The sequence below is a fragment of the Pollachius pollachius genome, assembly GCF_949987615.1.
Source record: "Pollachius pollachius genome assembly, chromosome: 19".
In the NCBI taxonomy this organism is placed as follows: Eukaryota; Metazoa; Chordata; class Actinopteri; order Gadiformes; family Gadidae; genus Pollachius; species Pollachius pollachius.
Genome location: NC_136952.1, coordinates 8,059,159 through 8,086,658, shown reverse-complemented (window position 1 = coordinate 8,086,658; position 27,500 = coordinate 8,059,159). Strand labels below are relative to the sequence as shown.

The window sequence follows — 27,500 nt, the reverse complement described above, 5'->3', positions numbered from 1 at the left end:
CCCGGGTAGAACAGAAGGTGAGGCAGCCAGAGAGAGAGAGAGAGAGAGAGAGAGAGCGATCGAGAGAGAGACATACAGGAGGACCGAGGGAACCCAGGAAGACACAGCGCCGTAGCAGGAGCGTTGACATTTGAAGGCCGCTTGTTTTGTGTGAAGATGGCCTCATACACGGTGACTCTGAACGGCCCCGCGCCATGGGGCTTCAGGCTCCAGGGGGGGAAGGACTTCAACATGCCCCTCACCATCTCCAGGGTAAGGCCCCACCGACCACGTGACAAACGCACCCAAAGCCAGACTCGCCCACGGATTGCTTAGGGAGGGAAGGGTGACCAGTGGTTGCTGTGAACTAGCTTGAGGACTATGCTTGTTGTTTGGATGTGTCTGCTGGGTGTTGGGCAGACACAAACAAACAACAAGCCAGGTCTGGGGGCTCCTTTGACCCTCTCACGGACACAATGTAAAAACTTTATTTTAATCCGCTACTTACTTAGTGGATATGCGGACATACACTGTATGAGGACATTAGGGGATACAATATTTACTTTATCTCTATGTGTACAGTCAACACACACAGCTTGTGTTTGTATTCGTATGTGTTTGAGTCTTTGTTGAACGCTATAGGTAGATATCATAAATGTTTGTGGGATTGGTGCGTGTGTTTTGCACAATGGCTCACCAGCAATTATGTAACGCAGCCATCTTCCGGGGGGTGGAGTAGACAGCAGCTGTAGTACACCTCACCTGCAGTATACGTACTATATTATATGCATTGATTGATCTTTCTATTTACCTGTGCATCTATCTTCCTGTGATCCATCACTTATCTATCTATTACTTATCTATTTATCATTTTCTATTCATCTATCTATCTATCCACTATATATATGTATCCCTCTTTCCTCTCTCTCTCTCCACCACTCTCTCTCCCCTCTCTCTACCACTCTCTCCCCCTTCTCTCTACCACTCTCTCTCCCTTCTATCCATGGCTTGGCTACGGGCCGCCAATGTATTTACAGCGTTTCCTTGAAATAGAAAGAGTTGAGAAGGAAAGGGACAGAGGGGGGTGGTGGTGGTGAAGGGTGGGGGAGCAGCTTGTGTTACTTTAAGTAAGCTTTATTTCTCTCACGTTGTCATCGTCAAGCTGGTTTTCCCATCTGTTCACTCGATTTGAAGTCTTTGGTGGTTTTGCAGTATATGTCCTGTAGCTGGCTGGATGTACCGGTGGATGGTTGAATAGATGGATGGATGGATGGATGGATGGATGGATGGATGGATCTAGAGATGGACGGATGGAGGGATGGATGGATGGATGGATGGATGGATGGATGGATGGATCTAGAGATGGACGGATGGAGGGATGGATGGGCGGATGGATGTAGGGATGTAGTGATGGGTAGATGAAAGGACGGAGTGATGGACGGTAGATTGGATGATGGTTGGATGGATGAGTCATGGATGGGTGGATGTAGGGATGGATGGTAGATGGATGGATGGGTTGGTGGATGTAGGGATCGGTAGCTGGACTGTAAAGGGCTGGCTGGATGGGGGGATAGATGGAGGATTGAAAGGGTGTAGATCCATGGATAAATGATAGATAGATGAAAGAATGAAATGATGGGTAGGGGAATGGATGATTGCCCAAACAATGTGAAAAATTGGATGAAATTACTGGAGGGAAGGAGAGAAAGACGAATGGTTGTTTTTGCGCAGGCATAGATGCACTGTCCTGATGGATACATGGACAACCCAGGTGGATCTGGAGGGTCCACTTCTGCCTCACAGTATCGATTCACATGCCATCCATTCCTCATCGTCTTACGCTGTCCAACTGTACAGGATTATGAGTTCCAAGTGCGTGTGTATGCGTGAGTGAACGAGCGAGCGAGTGCATGCGCAGGCATGCACTCGTGCATGCGTGCGCGTGTGCTCGAGTGAGGGTGGCCGTTATCGATTAAAAAAAACTCACAATATTGGTTTGTTTATGCCTGTGGGACTTAGGGGTTTGCTATCCAGCTCATTCTCTCCATCCATGTCTAAATTGGATCTTTGTTATGAGAAATGAGGTCTTCCTCTGGTGTCAACCGGACACCATTGAACCATTCCAAATGACGTAGCGCAGTGGTGCCCCACGGTGTCAAATCCCGGCCTATTTTGTCGGGGAACTAATTAAAGGGAAGGGGAGGAAAGGAGACGAGGCAAGGCAGTGGATACCTCAGATTGTAGAGATTCTTTGTCAGCTCAGCTCTGGTTCTCTGGTGCACCTCAGCCTTTGAACCTTGCTTTTGGCCTTTGGTCTAGGCTTAGACCAATGGCAACTAAACTGATGTAAAATGTCCTCTCTTTTAACTTATTGCATCTTACTTGTTTTGTTTGATCTCTATTTAGAGGCAGTGAGAAAATAAAAATCCATACAGTATTAATAAAGATGTGACTTTTTGTCATATCGGAATGGATGTTGACTGTACTATGATAACAGTAATATAATCAATAAAATACATTTTGGGAAGCGTCATGACGCCCTTAGAACAACATTCAAAAGGCCAAAATATCAAAGCTAATTTTTGCATTAAAACTCAGTGAATATCAATGACAATGTCTTAGTGTGGTTGTATTTCTTGCATTTACACTCCAGTAAAATGTTTGCACAAATTAATACATTAACCCCCTCTCTTTCTCTCTCACTAAGGTCTCCAGCATGTGATTGGACAGCTTCCATGATACACGCTTACTTTCACACCCAATTGCGCTTCCACTGGGGATTACTTACATCTTACTTGACAGGAATAATGAGAAAAGGAAACCGTGGACCGAATAAGGCTCCAGATTGACAGGGCTGAACCAACATGCCAGTGTACAGGAGCCTCACAGCAGGGCCGCACAGGTTCAGGGTTAAGAGGATGGATAATACCTCACAGACACTGCGACATACACTGGTTTAAACCCGGTGAAACATGAAGAGACATTAGAAAGAGAGAGAGAGAGAGAAAGTGAGAGATCACGACATTAAAAAAGAAGAGCGGAAAGAGCAGCTAAAGAATTAATCAATCACAAGAGATTAAGTTAGCAGAATCTGACGGATTGGGAAAAATCAAAATATATATATATTACTTTGGATGAGGTGATTAGCAGAGTCAGAGCGAAAAGAGGAGGCGAGGTGAACTAAAGGAGAGAGATAGCGAGAGAGAGAGAGGGAGAGAGAGAGAGAGAGAGAGAGGGAGAGAAAGAGAGAGAGAGAGAGACAGAGAGAGAGAGAGAGTGTATGTCTGTTTAGAGGAAAATCACCAGACAGTAGTCCAGAGACTGAGGGAAGTCGTCGTTGCGATGACTGACAGCCAACAGGTGCCTGTGGGGGCAGAAGGGGTTGGGTGGTTGACGTGGGGTTGGGGAGCGTGGGGTTGCACCGTCGACGTTACCGTCGGTGTTGCCGGCGGGATGACGATGATGGAGGGAGGCAAGAGGGGTCAAACAACATTGAAGTAACAGGCATCTTGATTACGGCTCTATTTTTAACCCTTTTTTAATGAGTCGTCTGTAAGCGAAGACAGATGTACCACTCGCTGGTACGTGGTTCACCAAAAGTGCTTTCTCCCCTCGCTCAGATGGAGCTGGTCCAAAACGTTTTGTTCATAATAGTTTTTCAGTTTCAAGACAAATAGCTACTCACAAAAAGCCATAAGCTGAGCTTGAAACGACAGGAAGGTTGCGGTGTTCCGAGGCTCTTTAGGGCTATGAAGGAGTTTTAAAAAAGTACATTGTTAAGCCCTCTGTTCTCACTTCTAGCTTTTTGTTTTAGCAACTTGTCAAATTCTCACTTTATCTTTGGCCCGAGGTGAACCGATAACAAGAAGATAGCCACCATAGAGTGATTTTAATTCAAAAACAATCCTGACGAGAACAAATAAATTGATTGCAGATAAGCAGAATCAGCAAACACAGCAAAGAAGGAAGAAAAAGATTCCAACATCGACCACACTCCCAATCCCGGCTGTGTGATTCAAGTCCAGATGAATCTGATAGCTTATCCCGAGAGCCCATCTCTGAGACTGGTTCTGTTCCAGGTCTATGGTTTGTGCTGGACTCCTGCCATTGTCCATGGATCCCCCAGTGGGGACAAATCCATCCATCAGACCAAACCTGCAACGCTGCACATTTGCTAGCATAATAGGCGCCCCGATATAACCATTAGCATCGTATTAATGGATTCGACTTTACTTTATGTGCCGCTTCTGTCGGGAGCTTTCAGGGACTTACCGATTACTTTCTAGTAAAGTAATCTGTTTGTGGCGCTTATAAAAACATGAGGCAGTGGTAATGAAGGCATAGCAATAAAATACATTTCATTTATCATTCAAGTGTTTATGTACTAGTCGTCCAAATGCATAGGCACACACGGGCATTGCTGACACCTCTGATACTGTGTTCCATTAAGAGTCTCTAATGATGGATGTTTCCCTGGTCACTTCCGGTGTTGTTGCCCAGGGGCCTGATTGCTCTTTGTTTCATCCGTTGGTTCACTGAAGTGCCGACTAGATCCGGGCTTTGCCTTGTGAGTGTGTGAGTGAGTGTGTGAGAGACATTGGCTGGAATTAAACAGATGCACTGCACAATAAGAGCACATCATGCATCAGCTGAGTTCTCCTGCCCTGAAGACCAACGAGTCGGGCTCAAACAGCAGACTGAACAAGAGGTTTTACTTCGTATCAAAGCTTGTACTCAATTACTTTTTTCAAGCCTAGGGACTGAAGATGCAGAATTACTTTTTTAAGGACATTTTCCACTCTTCATGGGATCCTTTTAAAATCTTTCTACCTTTTGGGAAATTAACAAGTGTGATTGTGTGTTTGTCTGTGTCTGTCTGTCTGTGTCTGTGTGCGTGTGTAAACTCCTGCTTAGGTTATGTATAAACGTTCACATTTATACCTTTTTGTTTTTATGTCTTTGTGTGTGTATGTTGGCGCCTGTTGTGTCTATCTCTGCGTGTCTCTGTGTGTGTTTGTTTTCCCCATCTCTCCAAGCTTATTGACGCCGATTTAGATCGGTGTCAGTCAGTTGATCTCCTTGTTTGACCCCCTGTCTTGACCATGCCCCCCCCCCCCCCCCCCACACACACACACACACACTATCTTGCAGATAACCCCCAGTAGCAAGGCAGCAGGTGGCAGCCTGTCACAGGGTGACATCATCTCGGCCATCGACGGACACAGCACCGAAGGCATGACTCACCTGGAGGCCCAGAACAAGATCAAGTCCGCCAGCAGCAAGCTGGCGCTCACCATGCAGAAGTACTACAACACACCCATCACATAACATCATCATCTACATCTACAGCTCACAACTCACACTGCATGGGTTTGATGAAAAAAGATGAGCTGTCTTTGTGGCGACTGTGGATCTTTTCAGTCAGCTGTTCACAGTTGTAATTGGTCGTTTGTTTTGATGAAAGATCATAGAGCAGCTGGTGTCTTCAGAGCAGGAACGCAGTAGAAGGCAGATGCTATCAATAAGTGAACCCTTCTTTCTCCAGGTCAAGACGCCCCGCTCCAGTTCCCACAGCCACTCCCAGAATGGAGTCCCCTATGCCAATCATCCCCCACCAGAAGGTACGCTACACTACACTCGCACGCACACAGACACACACTGAAAAACACAGACACACACGATAAACATGGCACAGAAGAGACCAAATAGTGTGAGAGACACCAATTGTTTCCTCCCCGCACATCTGACCATTTTTGTTTCGAGTTTTGTGTGCTGAGAGTCTCCGTCTATTGGTTATCTGAACAACCCCTATGGGCTGTTCAGATAACCAGGAATCCCAGCCTGGGCTCGGCTTCTTTCTCATGTCACCCATCTCATTCTAAGAAGGAGATGGAAGAGGCTATGAAGATGGAGGACTTAGAGTCCTCTGGAAGCTGCCTTGCCAAAAGTCCCACCAGAAGGATTCTCTTTCAATCCCCGGAGAAAGAGCCAGGTCCATTTCGTCCTTTCGTAGCTACGGCTAAGTCGACTGCTTCCCTAGCATCAAGTGCAGCCTCTCCTCCCGGGCAAAGAGGGCAGTATAATTGCCCCATTGGACTTTACTCCGCCCACAATCTCAGGGAGATGGCCTTGATGCAGTGCAAGCTAGGAGAGGCTGAGCCGGTGGCCGCCAGCCAACTGTGTCTCCCAGGGTAGGTGACCACACAGGTGGTTTAACATTGAACGGGTAAAAGGAAGGACTTAAGTCTTTTAAGGAATCTGACAAGCACAGAATTAAACCACGGCACAAGCTAATACCGTAACAACAATCACCGTCTACTTTAGTGTTTTGGTAATAATAGAACAAGCATGAGGTGTGTTCACAAGGGTTTTCAGCATTCACCCCTTTGACGCTTTTGTGGATTCATGTTAACACCATGGGGGATACCAAAATACTCAGAACATTACGACATCCTCCCAGGGTACAGTGGTCTACATGCTCTGGACCGGCGAACGGTAAACAGGGGAAGTTGAGAACCAGGCCAGGGATCATTTATAAACAATCAGCCTCCCCGCCTATTCTTCGCCGCCACTTGTTGATAACCACAAGATAAATAAAGGCTGGCCTCTGTCTTCAGCCCAAACCAAAATGTAAGACCACCGGGTTTGAGCGGGAGAGGTTAAGAATGCCGAACACGGCCGCAAATCAACCGGAGTCAACAACCTTTCTTCTTCCTCTTGAAAAGCCCAACTTAAATCGGTTCCTAAACCTATGGTTGCATAGGTTCCCCATAGAACTATAGGGAACCTAGGGTTCCATAGAACCGTAGGGTTGAAATCGGAGGGTTGGGGGGTGGCAGCCCAGTTAGGTTGGGCCGAGGTCATGTCCGTCCTGCTGACGCCAAAAGGTATCATACCCGCGTATCTATCTCCACTAATGGCTTTCCCCTCTGGAGGGCGGGATGCGGCCCCCCCTCGCCGCGGGTCAGGCTGGGGGACACGTGTCACCAAACGTGCGCTCTCTTGCCGTCTCCATGCCGATGAATGTGATGATGGCACGGGACGATGATGAAAGAGGAGCCTCGATGCTACCTTAACACAACTGACGCCCAGGAAAGGGGGGACTTGGGGCACAGAAGACCAACACACCCACACTTGTGCACAAACACACACACTCACATGAACACACACTCGTGCACACACACGCACATGCGCACACGCACACACACACACACACACACACACACACACACACACACACACACACACACACACACACACATACAGTAGCAGCTGTTGCCCACCGTCATGGAATGTTCCACTCTGGTTACAAGCCATCGCACCAAATCCCATGGATGTCCCCTCTCAAGCACCGGGATAGAGCGGCCATATATAAACCTCCCTGGCACACGGGCATCCCACGTGCACACTGCCGCACTCCAAGCGCACTCCACTTTATCTATAGTACATGTGCGCAGATGTGTACGCGTGTTTGTGTGTGTGTGTGTGTGGGGGTGTGTGTGCGTGTGTGTGTGTGTGTGTGTGTGGGGTGGCTGTTGACGGGATGATTGTGTGTGTCTGTGTTTGTGACTATGAGGATATTTGCGTCCACCTCTATGTGTGGGTGTGTGTGTGTGTGTGGTCGCGTGCATGTGTGTGTGTGTGTGTGTGTGAGTGTGTGTGTGATTGAGTGCATGAAATGTGACAGGTATTTCTGCTCTTGTCAGTCATCCCTGGAGGAGCAGTGGGAAGCCAGGCTGAAACCCGGATCACCATCTGACCTTTAGACTGTATTACATGGTCTCACTGTAGCCCCAAGCCCAACGCATACGCACACGTCCAAGTGGATCCATGAGACTTTATTCAAATCCCTTTATTTCTGGTTCTCCCTTTCTGTCCCGATCATTGTGTCCTCTATCACTCTGATCGTTCTCTTCTCTTCTCTTTCTCTGTCCGTTCGTCCTGTGTCTCTCTGTGTCCGGTCATTTTTACAGGTCATTTTAAACACAGCAGCAAAGTCAGTACCTATAGTTGTTTGGGTTGCATTTACTGTGCATGACCTCTGCATGGGCTGGTGCTCATGAAGTGGGACACCAGGGTGATGTGATGGAACGGACTGGTCTCTTTGACTTGTAGAGTGTAGTTGTGTTTGAATGAGTGTGTGTGTGTGTGTGTGTGTGTGTGTGTGTGTGTGTGTGTGTGTGTGTGTGCGTGCGTGTGTGTGTGTGTGTGTGTGTGTGTGGGCTGCTGGCCGTGACGGCACGCCACCTGTGATAAGGTTGTTGACGTTGTAAGAAAGATATGTGCCTTTGTGCGTGCGTGAATGCGTGTGTGACTGTATAGGCTTATCTTTGTGTGTATGTGTGTGAGTGTGTGTGTGTATGTGTGTGTGAGTGCAAGGCAGCACTCAAAATGCTATCAGCACATATTGAGTCATGAAGATGAAGTGCATTGAAGATGCCATGGCTCTTCCATGCATATACTGTGTTGTTCCCTACTTTGTTTTCCGTTGAAATGAATGCAATTACTGGTATGCATATGATTAATGCATGGGCCATGGAACCGTGACATTGATGAGTTTCTGCGTGCTGCCATGTCTTCCATCAATAAACACGGCAGAGGAACTTCTGAGAAAAATCATTAACTGCATTTCCGTGGCCTTTACAGTGTTTGTAGGGTTTGTAGTGTGGGGTTGTGTGTGTGCGTCAGTGCATCATACTAGGATTTGTGTGAAAGTACTTTTTTGACTTGAGCATGGAGATTGAATTTGTTCATCTTTATGTTCATATTCATTCATCTCATTTGTATGTATATCTATATGTATCTCAATGTGTTTTTTTCTAAGATGTATATGCATATGTATTTGTATATCTATATGAATAGGTATATGCATACTGTACATGTAAACTTCTAAAGTCAGCTGTTTCATTACTTTTCATTCCAAGGGTTAGGGTTAAAAGTTAAACATATTTACCTACCAAAGAGAGATAGTCCTAAATAATCGGATGAAATCCTGAAGCTGTCACTGCCTTTAGAACAGAACCAGTGTGGTAACGCGTACACACAGTTGATGCTCCGCAGTCCAACCGTTGATCGGTAGAACAGCACCACCTGTCTGTCAGTCTTGTGTACTACACATCACTCCTGCACTAAAAAACATCCCATCAACTCAGTGTCCATTCTCTTCTCCTGTCTCTCCCTCCACCTTCCTCCTGTCCTTAACCCCGCTCACTCCCGTGCGTCCTCACTTCCTTGCACGACCTCCGACCTCCGACCTTCGACCTTCCACCCTCCGTCCTCCGCCGCGTCCGCCCTGCCGTGACACTGACAGTGTGGAGTATACTCCCAGCTTCAACCCCATAGCACTGAAAGACTCAGCCTTGTCCACCCACAAGCCCATCGAGGTGCGGGGCCCCGGGGGGAAGGCCACCATAGTTCACGCCCAGTACAACACGCCCATCAGCATGTACTCCCAGGATGCCATCATGGATGCCATCGCTGGCCAGTCGCAGGCCAAGGGACATGAGGGGTGAGTACGAGCACAAACCTCCCCTTCACGCAAATACCCCCCCCCCCCCCCCTTCTGCACCCTCACGTCCCCAACACCCCCATCTCCCATCCCTGTAGTGGCTCATGCTAGCTCTTATGGGCTGGTATTCACCTAGCGGCCATCATGGGGATCTAAATGCTAGCTGTGTTTTGAGGTGGTTACTGAATGCGTGATTCCGCATTCAGTTCCGCACCGCCCAGCTAACCGCCCGCCACTGGGTGCTTAAGGCCCATAAGAGTGCTGAGGTCAGACCTCTCTGGATTAGTGTTTGAGAACATGGGTGCCTATATAGTATTTAGGTGCCGCTTTTCCTTGTTTGTCTGTGCCTTTTTACACTCCATTGCCTCTGTTCATTCCCCCACCCCCGCTGCCCCCGCCCCCCGATCGCCCATCCGCCACAAAACAACAAACCAATCCAATCTCCTGTACTGCCGTCCTCCTCCACCACCACCACCACCACCACCACCACCACCTCCACCACCAATCCCTTACCATCCATTACATCCTGGTTTGATCATGTGACCTCAGCGAGGAGGCGGGCTCCCCCTTGTCGTGAGTATACAGCTATCAGCACAGCTGCCCTCCAATGCAACCCATGCTCGCCTCATCATATATGGATCGTCCCTGGTTTATATATGGGCCCCGTGTGTCCCCTGCTTTAGCGCCAGTCTGGTTGTCTTGTTCAAACGCTGACGTTTTATTGGGTTATCTGTCTGTGAAATTTAAAGCGATGTGTCCACAGGTGGATCTTTGCAGCTCACTAGTATGTATTTATGTGAGGCTTTTTAGTCACATAGATACATAACAGCAACATCATTGTATGTGTCCAAAAGACACCTCCAAACAGTCTCCTCTCTTACTCACTGTCTGTCTTTCTCTCTCATCCCCTTTTCATCGGACGGTGATAAAAAAAAACACCATGGGATTTAATGGCATGCAAATGTTCTGAGTATCCCTCCATCGTTCAAAGTCTAACTTCCAACTACATCTCACTATACTAACCACCAACAACTATTAGTAGGTAGACACCGTTACTGTATTGGTATGTGCTATTCCTGACCAGTAGAGGGTGCTACATACACAAAAAAGAAAAATCTTAATTGTAAAACTAACTATAATGACATTTTTAACGCTATTTTTGTTTTACTTCATCTTTATTCAGACATACAAACATGCATGTGCAATTGTGCCACAACCAAAATTTTAAACAGACTCGCACAAACCACATCCCTAGGACAGTGTGTCTGACGGCCCTTTGTGTTGGTCCTTCAGAGGAGCGCTGCCGGTCAAAGACCCAGTCATAGACTGTGCCTCCCCAGTGTACCAGGCCGTCATCAGGCCAAACGCCCGCAGCGAGGACATGGCTGACTGGGCCCACGGCGCCACCAACCTGCAGTCCAAGAGCTTCCGCATGCTGGCCCACATCACAGGCACCGAATACAGTAAGCTCCATACATTCTTTCAACCTCTTTACTTCCTCTCGTTTATCTTCTACCAACCGTCTCTTTGCTTTCTTACCCCCCCCCCCCCCCTTGCTTGTATTTTTATTTAAAAATGTCCTTCTTTTTCTGTCTTTCTTTCATTCATCTTTACCCGTCCTTCATTCCTACCTATAACTCTCTTTCTCCGTTCCCCCGCTCCACCTTTCTCCTTTCTCCTCTCGCTCTCTCCTTCCTTACCTTCCATTTCTCGCCTCCCTCCATTCGTCCTTCCTCCCTGCGTTCCTTTATTTCCTCCTTCATTTCTAAGTGTTTTCGAGTTGCTGAGCAGATTTCATTGTTGCTCACTGGTGTATCTCTCTCTCTCTCTCTCTCTCTCTGTCTCTCTCTATAGTGCAAGACCCAGATGAAGAGGCCCTGCTGAGGTCGAGGTAAGATATGCAAAGAGCTGTTTCAGGGCCAGTTATCCTAAGAGTCCAGTATTTGGTCTACATTCCTAATAATAAAATAACGTACATCATGTGTTCAACTACTCCTACGAATATGTCGACGAGTGTCAACAACATAAAGCCAAAATGTGTTCCTGAAAAAACGGCTATCGTCCTATTGACTTGCTCCCCCATACCCACCAATCAGAGAGAAGTTCGAGCATGAGGTGAAGGGGCCCCGCTTCGCCAAGCTGAAGAACTGGCACAACGGACTGTCTGCACAGATCCTCAACATCCATTAAGATGGAGATCTCCGTGGGAAAAGGAACGCAGAAGTAAAACGCACCTGGATAACAGAAGGATGGAGAGACGAATCAAGGGAAAGAAGAAAATATGGAGTGGAAACGACGGAATAGAGAAGGAAACGAAACAGGAGGATAGGCAACTCCTGCTGAGGAATGAGAGTTAAGCATGGTAGCTCTGTTAGACTAGTAGAATGCAAGATTATTAACGGTTAGCGTGAGAGTGTTTTTGTCGTTGTTCATGTTAATAAAACTCAGTATTACCTGTACCTGTCCGTTGTGGCTATCGATAGCGCTAAGACCTGACCGAGCTTTTTGTGATTCTTTTCTGTTCTTTTCTTTATTTTCTTTTGTTTCTGTCTGGCCCTGTTTTTGAAAGAGATCTGTCCGAAAAACGATGGTGTCCGAACTTCCTACTGCTAAGATGCAACAGAGCTTTAGTTACTCATCTATTTTCTTTATTTTGTTTTTTCTTTATTTAATTATTTTTTGGGTTTTTTTGTCTGGCTGTGGTTTTTTTTGGAAAGAAAACTGTACAAAAAGTGAAATTGTAAGAAAAAGTTATTTGTGCACCTTTTATGTACTGCCATGTACGAAACACACGCACCAACATGTTTGCTGCGTGATTTAACTACTGAAGAGCCTATACCGAAAGAAAAAGAACTGAAATAAAGCTAACTTCACCATGTGTGCAAAAAAGGTATGTGAAAATACCAACAACATGTACTGACATCAATGTGAATAAATTGTTTCTCTAAACTATATGGGTCTGATTAATCGACGTATGTGTGTGTGTGTGTGTGTGTCTGTCTGTCTGTCTGTCTGTCTGTCTGTCTGTCTGTCTGTCTGTCTGTCTGTCTGTCTGTCTGTCTGTGTGAGTGTTTATTTCTAAGTAACGATCGACTAAACAACATATGCCGGAAGGAAGCTTTAGCTTAACAGTCTTAAACTTTCATACCTTAACTCAGCTAGTAGCTGTGAGCCTTAAAAATGTACTCAAAAATATGACTTGGATTGAATCCAAATTGTCTGAAATAAACAAGATACAATTATAGAATCCAAACACTCAGAATGTTTGGATGATAATGAATCCTATTCTTCATGTACAATATATAATTAATATTGGAAATATATACATTTGCTTGAATCCAGTTAAGCTATTTAATAATGGATTGAATCACCAAAAGCATGACCTTGCTCCAACGCCTTTGACTCCTTAATAAGCACAGAATACAATTGTTTTTAAATAACAGGTTGTACAAAGCAAATGCCATTACTTATAAGTCACACAATAATTATATGATTCATACATGTTTTTTAAGCGTCTTACATTCGTAGGCCTACCATTTAGGTAATCATGGACCAAACGTTCATCCATGGAATACAATTTTAAGCTATCACAATGTCCTACGATTGGGTACCTTATGTCCAATCTAGTCAGTCCAATCTAATGTAAAAAATATATGGATATAAATTTGCAGGAAAACCACTATTAATAGAGTACAGTACAATAATAGTGCTGTGTCATCTCGGGACCATATCTGCAGACACCACTAGGAGGCAGTCTCGCTCCAGTTCAGAATCAGCAACAACAGTCCGCTGGAACGCGCCTCAACACCTAGGTGAACGGTTATCCCAACGCCCAAATGATTCTCGTTTTATGTACAATAAACCTCCGATTTTATTGTATTAGCTTCGTATCTAGCATATGATTCGAAATGCGTATTGGGTTGTCTGGAGATATCGGTGAAACGTCTGAACTCCTCCGTGTCTAAATTTAATCTAAATATAACCGGATTTGCGGTGATAAAAGATGTGATTTAGCGCGGCTCCATACAGGAGAGTCTGCTGCTGAGTTAGCAGAAAGGGGGGAGGACGGGGGGACAGGGGGAGGGAGGACGGGATGGGGTAGGAAGAGGGGGGGAAGAGGAGCGATGTGACTCACTCTGGCTACGATGACGGAGCACTTTCTCCCATCTCGATCGCCGGAAAATGGCTGTTGATGGCGTCGTCTGTCCCCTTTTTTCCTTTCGACGGAAAGGGGAAAGAGACGAAACGATTTTTCTGGCGGCACGTTGTGACATTAAACGACATGCCTGTGTATAAATTGTTACAATACCAATCGCATGCTTACCATCTATCTTAAGGGGGTGAATTATACAAAGCATTTTAGCCAATATCTTAAGGGTGTGTGTTGTAATAAAAAAAAACCCTCTCCATTCTCAAAGGAGCAGCAAAAGTGTATAACCGTGGGATGTTCTGTAAATAGCATCTAGGTCTGCGTGTAGATGAGACCGATAAAGTGCGCTAATGTAATATGCAAAAACGCCGCCGGTTTCACTGGGATGGAATGATCACGGGAGCGCGAGGGGGCGGGAGCTCGAGCAGGTGGGGGTGTCATAGTCTGCAGCATGACTTAAAAATGCTGCAGCATCCATTCGACTCCGTCTTTCAGCCTCTCCTCCGCTCCATCGCAGCACTACGCGGCAACCCCCCTTCCTTCCGTTAGCTCTATCTCTCTATCCCTCCATCCCTCTCTCACGCACTCCCTCCCTCTGTCTCTCTCTCTCCCTCAGTCTGCTCGCCCTCTCGTCCTGTCGTGCAGTCCTTTTCGGTCACCGTTGCAGGGAGGAGGAGCCTTACACACACGTATTCGCTCACATTCACACACAGTCTCTCTTACACACGCACACACACCCCGCTCTCCTCTCTCGCTCTCGCTCCCTCGCAGATACCACCGCCAGCTCTCTTCCGCTCTCTCCAGCTCTCCCTCCGAGCACCAGACAAACAGCATCCCCGCCGACCAGTCAGTCAGGCCCGCTTTTGTTTGCCGGAGCAGGGGAGCCCAATAGCTTTGTCTACGTAAAAAAGATGGATGTATTCATGAAGGGGTTCTCCATGGCCAAGGAGGGTGTAGTGGCCGCCGCGGAGAAGACCAAGGCGGGCGTGGAGGAGGCAGCAGCCAAGACCAAAGAAGGGGTGATGTATGTCGGTATGTACCTCCACCTGCTCCACCAGCACCATCACCAGCAGCACATAATGCCTGCGTAGTTTGTGGAGGGGGACGCCTCCGAGGCAGACGGAAACCCAGGGGCTCGTAAGTCGAGACATTTTGCCGAGAGCTGGGGGGGGGGTAGGTGAGGTCCCACAGGAGTAGTCCGTCAGGAAGATACGAGCGGAGGAGAGAGGAGAAAATGTGTGTATGGGTCGTAGACTCTTGATGGAGAAGAGGGAGGGGTGGCAGCACTGCAGGGCTGGTGCATTCAGCGGGTGGTTGGCATGGGGGGGGTGGGGGGGAGTAGAGAGAGAGTGATTGATTGACTGATTGAAATGAGAGATGGAAAGATAGAGACTGGACACCGCCATAGCCTGATAGGGGTCCTGGTATCTGTTCAGGAAATTATGACTCTATCTCTGTGTGTGTTTGTGTGTGTGTGCGTGTGCGTGTGCGTGTGCGTGTGTGTGCGTGTGTGCGTGTGTGTGTGTGTGTATGTGTGTGTGTGTGTGTGTGTGCGTGTGCGTGTGTGTGTGTGTGTGTGTTGGTATAGATAGATGGCAGGGGGGTTGGCATTCGTTTTTGGCATTCATTTTTAATTTTGCGACACAAAATGGCGGTTGGGGAAGGGGGAGGACTGGAGGAGACAGGAGTGGGGTGGGGTAGAGCCGGCCACTCATTAGGAGTGCGTGTGTGGTGCATGGGGTGGGGCAGGGCGGGGGGCGGGGGTGTCCAGCCAGGCGCTTCTTCACCATCAAGGCCCTGACCGTTAGTGTGTGGCGTACAGAGTGCGTCACATTTCAAGGTTACCCAGGATGCTAGGCCTGCAGCCAGCCACGGGTTAGATGAGAGGGATAGAAGATAGGGTAAGAGAAAGGTGAGAGGGAGGGATATAGAGAGAGAGAGAGAGAGAGAGAGAGAGGGAAAGAGAGAGAGAGAGAATGTGAGCAGTGGTGTGGTGTGGCCGCTATGTGTCAGCTCAGTGGTCAGGTGTCACTCTTATACTAAAGCAGCTCTGCTGATGGGAAGAGACAGCCACTGGCCACAATGTGTGTGTGAGTGTCGGCGTGTCCCTGTGTGTGGGGTGAGGGGAATGGCCTATGCTATGGAACCGTTTAGCACTGCAGCAATCTACAACCCCGTCCCTACAATTCCCTGCATGTCATCGTGTGTGCGTGTACATGTGTAGGTATTTGTGTGTGTGTGTGACACGCTTGATGACGAACCAGCTCCGTCGACCAACAGCCTGCTGATATTACGTCGCTCTTTAAAATAAAGATGGAGGCACTGAAGGAGAAATGAAGAACAGAGATGGTAAGGGTGGAGAAAAACAGCTGAAAAGACGGCAAAGACAGAAACAAGAGTGAGGAAGCAGAGCGCAAAAGATGAAGAGAAAGAGAGACGTAAAGAGAGAGAGAGATGAAGAGTCAGGCAGAGAGGGAGAGGGAGGGCAGAGAGAGAGAGGGGGGGGGGGGAGGGGAGTATTATGTCATAAACGGCAGTGAACACAGTGTTCAGCCTTGTGGTTGTCATGCAAGACCGGACCAGAAGAAGAGAACGAAATAAATTACACACCGGAGCGACAAAAAGCAAAAGCATCAATCAGGGACGGACTCCCCTAAAAAGGGTTTCAATCAATGGGAGGGATGGATTAGTCATCGGTCACAATCACACGCCTTGAGAACGACTAGAAACTGAACATCGGTCGGAACACACATGGATGCATGTGTGCGCGTGTGCGTGTGCTCACGGGATTGTGCGCTCGTGCGTGGACGTGGGTGTGCTCCATTATCCGTAACATCCATTTCACAGGTCAGGAGACCTGAAAGTAGGACACATTATTTATTTATACATTCAAAAAGAAAACCGGTCTACTGCCCGTTTGGCAGTCAAAGAACACGACCAGCGCTTCTCGTGGGCACCCTTTGAAACATTCATCCTCAAACAACGCAATTCATGATATAAATATAACAATTTATTAATGCATGATATCTAATTTTATCAGCTCAATATATATACATCTATTTAAATTACAATGTAGAAATAGCAGATGTATGTTGAACACAAAGAGTAACAGATACTCAGACAGGGACAAGACGCTGCGTCATCCCTGTGTGTGCGTGAGTGTGAGTCTGCATGAGTGTGAGTCTGCGTGTGTGTGTGAGTCTGAGTGAGTGAGTGAGTGTGAGTGGGTGGGAGAGATTGAGTGCATTTCGTCAACGGATCCCAGTGTGTGTGCATGGGTGCATCTGTGTGTGATTGTGAGTGTGTGCGCGCGTGTGTGTGTGCGGTTCCATGTGCGGTCGCCTGTGTAGATGCAGGTGTTGTGGGTGTGGTTCCGTGTGCATGCACGCGTGCAGGTGAGTGTGTGTGTGCGTGTGTGCGTGTGTGAGACTAGATGGGGAGAACGGGTGAGCGTGAAGCTCAACTGCAGCAGCCAGTCACGTGGCAGAAGAACTACGGGGAGCGTGCAGAGAGAGGGGGAAGAGGAGGGAGGACAGGAGAGAGAGAGAGAGAGAGAGAGAGAGAGGGAAAGGAAGTGAGAGGGAGAGAGAGAGATAGAGGGATAGGGAGAGAGGGACAGAGAGAGAGGGATGGAGAGAGGGATAAGGAGAGAGAGGGATAGGGAGAGCGAGAGAGGGTGAGAGGGGGAAGAGGAGGGAGGACAGGAGAGAGAGAGAGAGAGGGAAAGGAAGTGAGAGGGAGAGAGAGAGATAGAGGGATAGGGAGAGAGGGACAGAGAGAGAGGGATGGAGAGAGGGATAAGGAGAGAGAGGGATAGGGAGAGCGAGAGAGGGTGAGAGGGGGAATAGGAGGGAGGACAGGAGAGAGAGAGAGAGAGAGAGAGAGAGGGAAAGGAAGTGAGAGGGAGAGAGAGAGATAGAGGGATAGGGAGAGAGGGACAGAGAGAGAGGGATGGAGAGAGGGATAAGGAGAGAGAGGGATAGGGAGAGCGAGAGAGGGTGAGAGGGGGAATAGGAGGGGGGACAGGAGAGAGACAGAGAGGGGCGGAGGAAGAGAGAGAGGGAGAGCGGCTGAAGAGGAGGGAGGACGGGAGAGAAAGGACGGGAGCGAGAGGGAGAGGAAGAGAGAGGGAGAGAGCTAGGGGGAAGAGGAGAGAGAGAGGGAGAGAGGGATGGGGAAGGGGTGAGAGAGGGAGAGGGATAGGGAGAGAGAGAAGGCGAGAGGGAGAGAGAGAGAGAGAGAGAGAGAGAGAGAGAGGGGGATAGGTAGAGAGAGAGAGGAAGAGGCATAGGGGGAGAGGGAGAGAGAGAGGCTGTCGTCAGTTACAGCAGCTGTAGTGTGTAAGGATTATCCTGCGGGCAAGTGAGGAAGAGAGATGTCTCTGTCGCCTCCCTCTATCCCTCTGTTTCCATCCTACTCTACCTCCCTCTATCTCTCTCAATTCAATTCAATTATTCTTCAAACAGCTTTATTCGTGTGGGAAACAAATATATAATTATATTGCCAAAGCAGGGTAAAAATAGGCCAAACGAAAAATGTAATTAAATAAAATATAAATGTAAAATGCTAAATATATACACATATCTAAAAGATTAATAATAAATACAAAATATATCAAAAGTATAATTCGGAATACTCAGAATGTATATAAAGTTCTGCTTAAATATCTCCTCTCTTTCTACCAATCCACCTACCTCTCTATTGCTCCGTTTCTCTCTCTCCCCCTCTCTCTCTCTCCCTCTCTCTCTCTCTCTCTCTCTCTCTCTCTCCCCCTCTCTCTCTCTCTCTCTCTCTCTCTCTCTCACTCTCACTCTCTCTCTCTCTCTCTCTCTCACTCTCTCTATCCATGTTTCCCTCTACCTCTTTGTCTCTCACCCATCTATCTCTCTCATCCCTCATTCCCCACAAACCTTATGTAACCCGATTTGAATCTGCTTTGGATCATAATATTAATAGCTTAGTGGGGGGAGGGGCTTTCAAGTTACGCTGTATATTGATGGATACGCCAGCATGAATGAAACATACCAATCATCCCACTCGCCCTGTTCAGAGACATTGTCAATGTATTCATCCTGGCCGTCTTCCTCCTCCTCAGGTAACAAGACGAAGGAGGGAGTCGTGTCCGGAGTAAACACAGGTAAGTGTGTGTGTGTGTGTGTCTGTGTGTGTGTCTGTGTGTGTGTGTCTGTGTGTGTGTCTGTGTGTGTGTGTGTGTGTGTGTGTGTGTGTTTGTGTCTGCTTGCATGTGGGCGTGGTTTGTGTGTGTGTGTTTCATTTTATTTATTTTCTATTTATTATTTTATTTGTATTATACAGGAAAGTATTAAAGGTAACAAAGTTACAATTTAAAACGGGCCTGACTCAGTGTAAAGCTGATTTCCAGCAGGTTCCTGTGTGTGTCTGAGCATGTGTGTGTGTGTGTGTGTGTGTGCTTGCATGGGAGCACATACTGTATGTGTGTGTGTGGCCATAACCCCTCTTCCTGCTTCTCCCAGTGGCCAACAGAACTACTGACCAGGCGAACATCGTAGGAGAGGGGGTCGTCGCCGGGGCCAACGACGTGTCACAGGCCACCGTGGAAGGAGTCGAGAACGTCGCCGCCTCTACTGGCATGGTCAATCAGGTCAGTCGCCATAGCAACCACCATCTCACCATGTGTTCCTTATGTCTGATGTGTTTGTTGGCTCTGGGAAAGTCAGTTATAGTTACGTTAGTGTATGCAGTTCAATGGTTTAATTAATTTTAAAGGGTACTATAATAGGAGATTGAAATAATGTATCTGAGGCTAAAACACTGACACCTTGGGTTTTGGTGCTTTATTAAAGCTTTACTAGCTGGATGATGTAGCAGGCCAAAAAACGTAAAAACGTCAAAAATAACCCATTAATATTCGTCAATACTAAAAACAGAACTTGTTTGAACTGGAAATAATTGTTGAAATTGTGAAAAATGGATTGACGTTTTATTTTTACAAAAGAGTATTGTCTGACCACCAGATCCTCCTAATTCCAACAGATGGAGACATTTACTGACATAGCACAAACATACTGAAATCACAATGACACATTTAGTTGATATCTTTAGAAAAGTTCCTTAAGTTCTATTGATATTCTAATTAGTATTGTTTCATTGGTGTGGCATCACCAACAATAATCGGATTGGAAAGTCTCCAGACATTACAAACTTACAAATTTATATTAAAAACTTATATTTATATTAGTGAAGGGAGTAATAAGCATTATTAAATAGTATTAGTAAAGGGGTTAGATTAAGTGTTAGTGGGTTATGGTTAGTATTCGGGTGTCGATTAACCAAATTAAACAATGTATTCATGAATACCTTAGTTAACATTCAAGTTAACCTGAACACCATTAGTAAACAGGATCTCCATGAGTAGATTATTACTAGACCAATAGTTAACTGTTAGTTAACTGTGAGGTAACGCCAATTACCGCATTTACTAATGTTAATTAATGGTTAATGTACCCTTATCGTAGACTTGGAACCAGATTAATCTTCAAGCCCTTTTTTTTAATAGTATTTGCTCTGGCATATCCGTTGGGTCCCCCTCGTGTTCAGACAGATCTCCAGGAGACCTGGCCCCGGTCGGACCCCCAAAGCTGTCTAATACGGGGCGGGTTTGTTAGGATGACTGTACACAGGAGTGCACTAAGGGATTCGCATTCAGACATTTAAAAAACAATAAAGGCTGTCACTGATGCGTCACAGGTTGATCTGATTGGTTGTAGGTCTAGCCAATTGCGTTCAGACGCCTTTTTGTCTGTGCCCGTTGATAATGCCCGTTGGAAATCTGAAATGGACTAGGAGGTTTTAGACTAATACGCATTTGCGAATTGATCTGACGATGTCAGACTACCCTTATTGTAAAAGCTTTACATAAACGTTACGTCTCATATCTAATTACACATATGTGAAATAGCTCCTAAGTCATTGTGAATAAGCGTTTTTCATGGTTCAAAATGTGTGTACTCTGTGTTCATTTAATTTTGGTAATGTGGTTGTTTGTTTTTATGTCTGTTTTGTCATTTATTAATGTCTCTTTATTTTCGTTTTGTTATCTTTGCTTTTATTTACGTTCTTGACTACATTCTGTTGCCCTTATACAGGAGGAAGCAGTATACGAGGTGCCTATTTTACAGCATTGCACTTGGGTTATAGGTCACAGGTCAAAGGGTCCTGCATGCTACTACCTATCTGTAGCAAAACATGCGTGAGCATCAACATGGAAAGAACCATCAAACATAAGACCAATTTAATAATGATAAATACTGCAGAACAGCTGTATTCTGAATGTTGGCCTATACTACACTATCGTATTCAAAGGCATTCATTCTTTAGCAAAGACCCCATAAGGTTATATTGCATGTGTAGCACACGTCTTGCAATTTGAATCCCTTAAAGGGGTTGTTCAGAATTTTGGACATAGGGCCTGATACCCAAGTTAGCCTTGGTGTTCTTTATCATTGGAGACAGTTTTCAACACATTTCATTCAGTCCTTCTAGTTGCAGAGTTCGCCCGTGCTAGCCTAGCGCACGGCAACGGGCAATACTAGCCTGCTGATAAGACAGTCTTACCCACTCCACAGTACACCCGAGGCAAATCAACTATAACGCCAGACTATAGATGTAACTGTCTGTGTTGATAGAATAATGTTAGAAATAAAACTAACCTTGCATCGCATGAATCATCGCATTTTGAGGGACTACTTTCTCAGCAGCAGCGGAATTTAACCTAGGTATCACTGTCCGCCGCTGCCGTAGCCTACTACCAGGAATATAACACTAGTGCTGAGACACAGCAAGTCCTTCAAAATGCAATGCAAGGTTGGTTTTATTTCTAACATTATTCTATCAACACAGACATTTACATCGACCGTCTGGCGTTATAGTTGATTTGCCTCGGGTGTACTGTGGAGTGGGTAAGACTGTTTTATTAGCAGGCTAGTATTGCCCGATGCCGTGCGCTAGCCTAGCACAAGCAAAATCTGCAACTAGAAGGACTGAATGAAATGTGTTGAAAACTGTCTCCAATGATAAGGAACCAAGGCTAACTTGGGAATCAGGCCCTATGTCCAAAATTCCGAACTACCCCTTTAAGCTCTTAGTTTGGATGCTGCTGTGGGTTCGCCCCTCAGGTGCTCACTGACTCACTGTTTGAATTTGAAAAAATTAAGAACCTTTTTAAAACAGAGATCCACCCATGGCATGCAACATACATACTTGGTTTGTAGACTTGGTAACATGCTAACGCCTAGAAAGCTATTCATAGCTGTGCATAGTTTGCTGATAGATCTTGGGAAACCCTCAGGCAACTAACAACTAACTCCACCCCAAACAAGATCAGTATGCTATGCTTAACCCTCTCTCCAGTTGCTGTGGAGATTTTGCATGTTCCTCTTCTCACAGTGATCAGAGCCTTCTGGGGTCGTACTGTGTGTGTGTGTGTGTGTGTGTGTGTGTGTGTGTGTGTGTGTGTGTGTGTGTGTGTGTGTGTGTGTGTGTGTGTGTGTGTGTGTGTGTGTGTGTGTGGGCGTGCGTGCGTGCGTGTGTCCGTGCGTGCGTCCGTGCGTGCATTCGTGTGTGCCTGCGTGCGTGCGTTCGTGCGTGCGTGCGTGTGTGCATGAGTGTGCACGTGCGTGCATTTTGAAGAGTTTTTTTTAGTGTCAGTTGGACCTGGGGCTTGATTGCTTGATGCTTGATGCCCCACCCTAATCCTATGGCACCAGTCAACTATGGCCTTTTGTTCTCACTGTCTCTCTCTTTGCTTCTTTCCCTATCTCTCTCTCGTTGATTCTTTCCTTATCTCTCTCTCTCAATCTATTCTTGCTCTTTCATCCTCTCTCTTTCTCTCTTTCTCTCTCTCACTCTTTCTCACTCTCTTTCTCTCTCTCTCTCGCTCTCTCTCTCTCGCTATCTTTCTCACTCGTTTTCTCCCTCTCTCTCTCTCTTTATCTCTCTCTCTCGCTTTCTCTCTCTCCCAGGGAGAGTATGGAGGCATGGAGCAGGGCGGCCAGGGAGGAGAGGTAATGGCTCTCACTCTTTTTTTGGAGTGAACTTGAAACCAGTTTATTCAGTAGTAAATGTACGATGACAGTTTATTCAGTGTGTACTATAAAAGTACACATTCTTCTAGAGAACAAACATTATTTTGTCGTACATGTTATTCACAGTGTACACTAGATATACTGTTGTATTACATTGACGTATATGCTCTTATGATCCTAACCCAGACCTGTATTGATCTTTCGTTCTCTCTGCATTCCCCCCTCCTCACAGGGGTATTAACTGTTCCTGGGACGTCCCTCAGTGTTCTCTCTGAAAGCCCCAACGCCCGACCCCCCATCCCTGCCTACGCTCTTCCTAGAAGATGTTCAACATATTTTTTTGTGACTTTATGGAACCAAAACGACAAAAACAGACTCTTCCAGACGCCGCGCCTTTCTGTCCCTGCTGCCCTTAACCCTAATGCCCACTCCCTCCAGACCACCTCCTCACTGTCCTGGTAGTTTGGCATCCCCCCCTCCCTCCCTTCCTCCCTCCCTTCCTCCCTCCCTCCCTCCAAAGCTTCTGTTCCACGCCCCCCACCTTGTGTTGGTGTTGTCATGATGTTATCCCCTAAGTGTTGTTGTCACTGCATATCTGCTGCCCTTTCTGGGGGCAAGACCTGCTCACACACACACACACACATGCACAATGTGGCGCACGCGCACACACACACACACAGACACTTGCACACATGCCCGCGCATTCACCAAGGCACACACACGGTTCCCCCATAGCGTAATCACACATGGGCACATATAAGACAGAGAGAGGGCCATTGTAGGCGCATACATGTCCTGTACATACCAGGGTACCACACCGATGGGCAGGTGAGAGGGACGGGCAGCCTCAGTGTTAGCTGAAGAGAGCATGTGAATACAATCGTGATAATAGTTATACATGTGTAAAAAACATTGAGACAAAGATAGCTCATGGGATGGTGTTTGTGGTAACCGTTTGCGTGAGTCCTGTGTGTGCATGCGTGTGCGTGTGAGCATGTCAGCGTGCGTGCATGCATGCCTACGGGGCGGAGTTAGAGGATCCCGGAGAACGCTGCCAGTGTGTGTTTCTTTGTGGGGCATCGTGCAATAAAGGCTAAAGATTATCCCTCCCTCCAACGTGTGCGATCGCTCGCTAACTACAGTAGAATGCATGAACAGATTCCCCCGAGAATGGCTTCGTTGTGTTTTGTAGCCGCGTAGCGTGTTCACTGTTGTAGTTAGCTTTGTTTTGCTAAGTGTGTGTGCGTATGTGTGTGTTTGATCTTGAATATGTATGTATAGCAACCAGCAGAGAGCAACACAACTTTCCTCTACTTTTCCTCCAGTTCTTATTGAAATAACCAGAGGTGCTAGGACAAAACAATGGCAAAACTGTGCCACGAGTTTGCTTTGAGCAAGTTCAAGAGCAGAAGCAATACTGGAAATTCAGTTCTGTATATCAATCAAGGTCTATACTAAGACTAGGTTTAGTCACGGGACGGTTTGAGTTGGATTCATATTTCTTTGGCCAAGGTTTTGTCTAGTCTCTCAGAATGGATTTAATCCTTGGTTGCACTGCTGTGTTGATTTGAATTTTAATGTTCAAGGAGGCAAAATGTGTTGTGTTGGTTGATTGTTTTGATATGCCGTGGGCTAGCTGTTGCTTTTAGACGTTGTGAGGTTTGCATGCTGTAGAGAGTGAGACAAACAAGCAATATGGAATTCAGTCAGCCAGGGGTTGAGCCACCAAAATCTGTAGAGCCAGGTGACCCTTCATCGAGTCATGGAGGATGTAGTTTGGGTTTGTAGTTGACCATTTGGAGTTCCCATAGTAACTCTTCTGTTAGTCCCACCCATCAGCTTCACAGCCACTCAGAAGATAGCTTTACCCTGTCACTCAATGACTGGCCCCCACCACTTCCCTTGGGCTTGTGGCAAGCTTTTGTCTGCCCTGCATCTGTGTTTGTGTTTGTGTATCCGTATGTACTCTATTTGTGTGTTTTAACATTGGAAAAGCAGATCGTACCAGCAAAACGCGCGTGCGCGCATGTGTGTGTGCGTGTGTGCGTGTGCGCGTGTGTGTGTGTGTGCGTGTGTGTACTATGTGTCATGAGCAGATCTGTGTGTTTTTACTTTGAAGCCAATCAAAACTGATGACTGCATGTTGCCTTATCAAGCAATCTGATATTCACGCACACATCACACACACACACACTGACACTAATTCACATAGCCACATATTGTAAACATAAACAGAGTGTATGAAAAACACACCAGTGACATACACAAACACAAATCAGCAGACACTGGACAATTATCACACACTATGTTTAAGTTGGCATCAAAGCGGACTCGCTGATTTTTTTAAACAGTATCAGTCAAATAAAAATGGTTTGTCGAAATCTGAATGTTGCATTGTGGCTTTATTTATGGATCCATTTGAACAGGTTTAAACAGGTTTGTGTTTGAAAAGAAGACGGTAAGACGATCAATAAGTTTAAGTGTTTGAACTATTAGAGGCTCTCTGAACAGGGCCCAAACTCATTTTTGTTAAGGCAAAAACACAACAAAGGACACAGTATGTAAGCTATGCCGTGCAAGCCGGCATAGTCAAAGTCCCCATGCAGGGATCTCACAAACCCATTTCATTTGTAGTAATTGTCGAGTAATGATTCCCAGATTTCATGGAACACTTAGTGTTAATCAAAATAATCTGGGCATAATTATTCCCCGATAAATCAAAAGACTCTGGGAATAATTAAAAAGAAGCAGCTTTAAGAAGTGTCTCTAGAAATGCATTTTTTGTTAACACAAGTAACACCCAGTGCATACATTCTGCAACAGGATTCACGTTGTGACAAGATGGCACATATTCATTGTCTTGTTTCTCAGTATCAAATAATATACCGTCTATCACACACACACACACACACACACACACACAAGCACAAGCTAGCTTACTAAGGATTGGTTTGTGTGCAATTATCTTTCATTACCCTGCCAGGTCACATTTCACTAGTCTCACGCTACATGTCCCGTCAGATTTCTACCAATAGGGAGACAGAGGCTGACAGAGGCTGACAGAGTGACGCTACGGAGCCACGCCCGGGTGGGGCACATGGAGCCCGCGCCCAATAGCAATTCCCAAACACTTCAAAACACGTACGGGAACACACATACCCAAGAGAGGAACACCCCTTCGAAGGGCCGCCCACACGCAGAGAGCCCTCCCTTACCCTTTGTGTCTTGTTGACGGATGTTTTCGCCATGACGCATCCAAACTGCCTTGACCCGTATTAAGGTGAATACCCCAGTTTCTCACATCCTAGAACAGTAGTGTTCTTGTGCGGTGTTGTGTATATAAATGTTAAATAGTCTTCATGTCATAAAATCTCTTTAGCACGCAGCATCAAGATGCAGATTTGGAGAAAAAAAGAGTGAATGGGAATATGTGGGAAACCTGTTTTCTAAACGAATGAGATAATGATCAGTGTGTTTGTGTGTGTGTGTGTGTGTTTTTGTTGTGGGAGAGGGGAGGGAGGGAAGGGAGGGGAAGGAAGGGAGGGACACAGGTCTGTAGGGCTGGCTTTAACGCCACTCATATAACACACTTCCTTAGTACACACACTGCATCAGAACACTCTTTCTTCACACGCAGCAGCACCTTTCAAACTCTTAAACTAAACATGAGCGGAGCCAACCAAGTCATCAACACCGCCATTGAGAAGGCTGGTATGTACTGTTGTTTTTTATGTTGATGCTTTTTCTTTTACCAAAAGTGCAACTTTGATCTTTTATTGACATGTTTTTGGATAATGAATGTTTAATATTTTCGGTTTATCCATTGTGCAAATCAAACTTCCTGATCGGTTCTTGATGTAAGGTCCCAGAACAAAGCATCTTGTTTGACTTTATCTTCACTTTCAGAAGAGAAGCACTTTGTCTTCAGCAGGGGAGAGTATTTCTAGTTCTTATGTCATGTTTTTTTCTCTTTGCGGTCTCCCAGCTGACATGGCAAAAGACAAAGTAGCCGACTTGATGGGGGGCAAGGCTGAAGACAAGGAAGCAGGTTTGTGCGGATGATTTTATCCAAACTGGTTGAGTCTGCCATCCTTGACTACATATATAATAAATACATTTATATAAATATACTTTTAATATATTTGATAAACATATATATATATGTACACACACATATATATATATATATATATATATATATATATATATATATATATATAAGTTTAACTATTCAACAATTACTACTATGCATTTAGAAGTCTAACAAATTTAGATTAGAAGATTTGTTGAAAACACAAAGCCTGTTTTGGTTTGTTGGTATTCTTACATAGAATAGTCATGTTTTGCTAGGCCACTAACCACGTCTCTATGTGTGTGTGTGTGTGTGTGTGTGTGTGTGTGTGTGTGTGTGTGTGTGTGTGTGTGTGTGTGTGTATGTATGTGTGTTCAGGTGCAGGAGCAGCTGCAGGTGCAGGAAGCCTTTTATCTGGACTGGCCAGTGGGTTGGGGGGCGGAGAGGCAGCGCCAGCGGCCGAAGGCGCTGGCGGCATTGGTGGCATAGCGAAAAAGTTTGGCTTCTAAACTCCTGGACCCTTCCTTCTACATAGTAGAATATATATATATATATATATATATATATATAAATATATATTGAGAAAAACCACAAGCCTGGAACTTTGACTTGGAGATCACCCTGCTGCTGTATGCCAAATGGTGGTCCAAAATTTTTGTTGTCATGAAAATAAAATAAATAACAACAAGCACTGCCTCGTGTTTTTCATTCTGTTTTATTGGTTTT

General features: G+C 46.0%; 2 protein-coding genes and 1 long non-coding RNA gene across 3 annotated transcripts; all 3 read left to right on the top strand.

Annotated features, from left to right (window-relative positions):
- Positions 1 to 18: 18 nt before the first annotated feature.
- ldb3b (LIM domain binding 3b) lies at positions 19 to 11,677 on the top strand (the record flags this gene model as incomplete). Its single annotated transcript, XM_079756806.1, has 9 exons — positions 19 to 252; positions 5,131 to 5,282; positions 5,525 to 5,600; positions 7,953 to 7,975; positions 9,308 to 9,487; positions 10,037 to 10,060; positions 10,781 to 10,950; positions 11,342 to 11,378; positions 11,584 to 11,677. The coding sequence occupies exons 1-9, from the start codon at positions 157 to 159 to the stop codon at positions 11,675 to 11,677; spliced, it is 852 nt and encodes a 283-aa protein (XP_079612932.1). The 5' UTR covers positions 19 to 156.
- Positions 11,678 to 14,424: 2,747 nt separating this feature from the next.
- sncgb (synuclein, gamma b (breast cancer-specific protein 1)) lies at positions 14,425 to 23,698 on the top strand. Its single transcript, XM_079756394.1, has 5 exons — positions 14,425 to 14,669; positions 18,733 to 18,774; positions 19,133 to 19,260; positions 22,640 to 22,681; positions 22,935 to 23,698. Exons 1-5 carry the CDS (start codon positions 14,549 to 14,551, stop codon positions 22,941 to 22,943), a joined length of 342 nt encoding a protein of 113 aa, XP_079612520.1. The 5' UTR covers positions 14,425 to 14,548; the 3' UTR covers positions 22,944 to 23,698.
- Positions 23,699 to 26,271: 2,573 nt separating this feature from the next.
- Positions 26,272 to 27,465, top strand: LOC307090338. The gene is made up of 3 exons (XR_013812648.1): positions 26,272 to 26,413; positions 26,688 to 26,750; positions 27,153 to 27,465. It is a non-coding gene; the product is annotated as an uncharacterized lncRNA (long non-coding RNA).
- Positions 27,466 to 27,500: the final 35 nt, after the last annotated feature.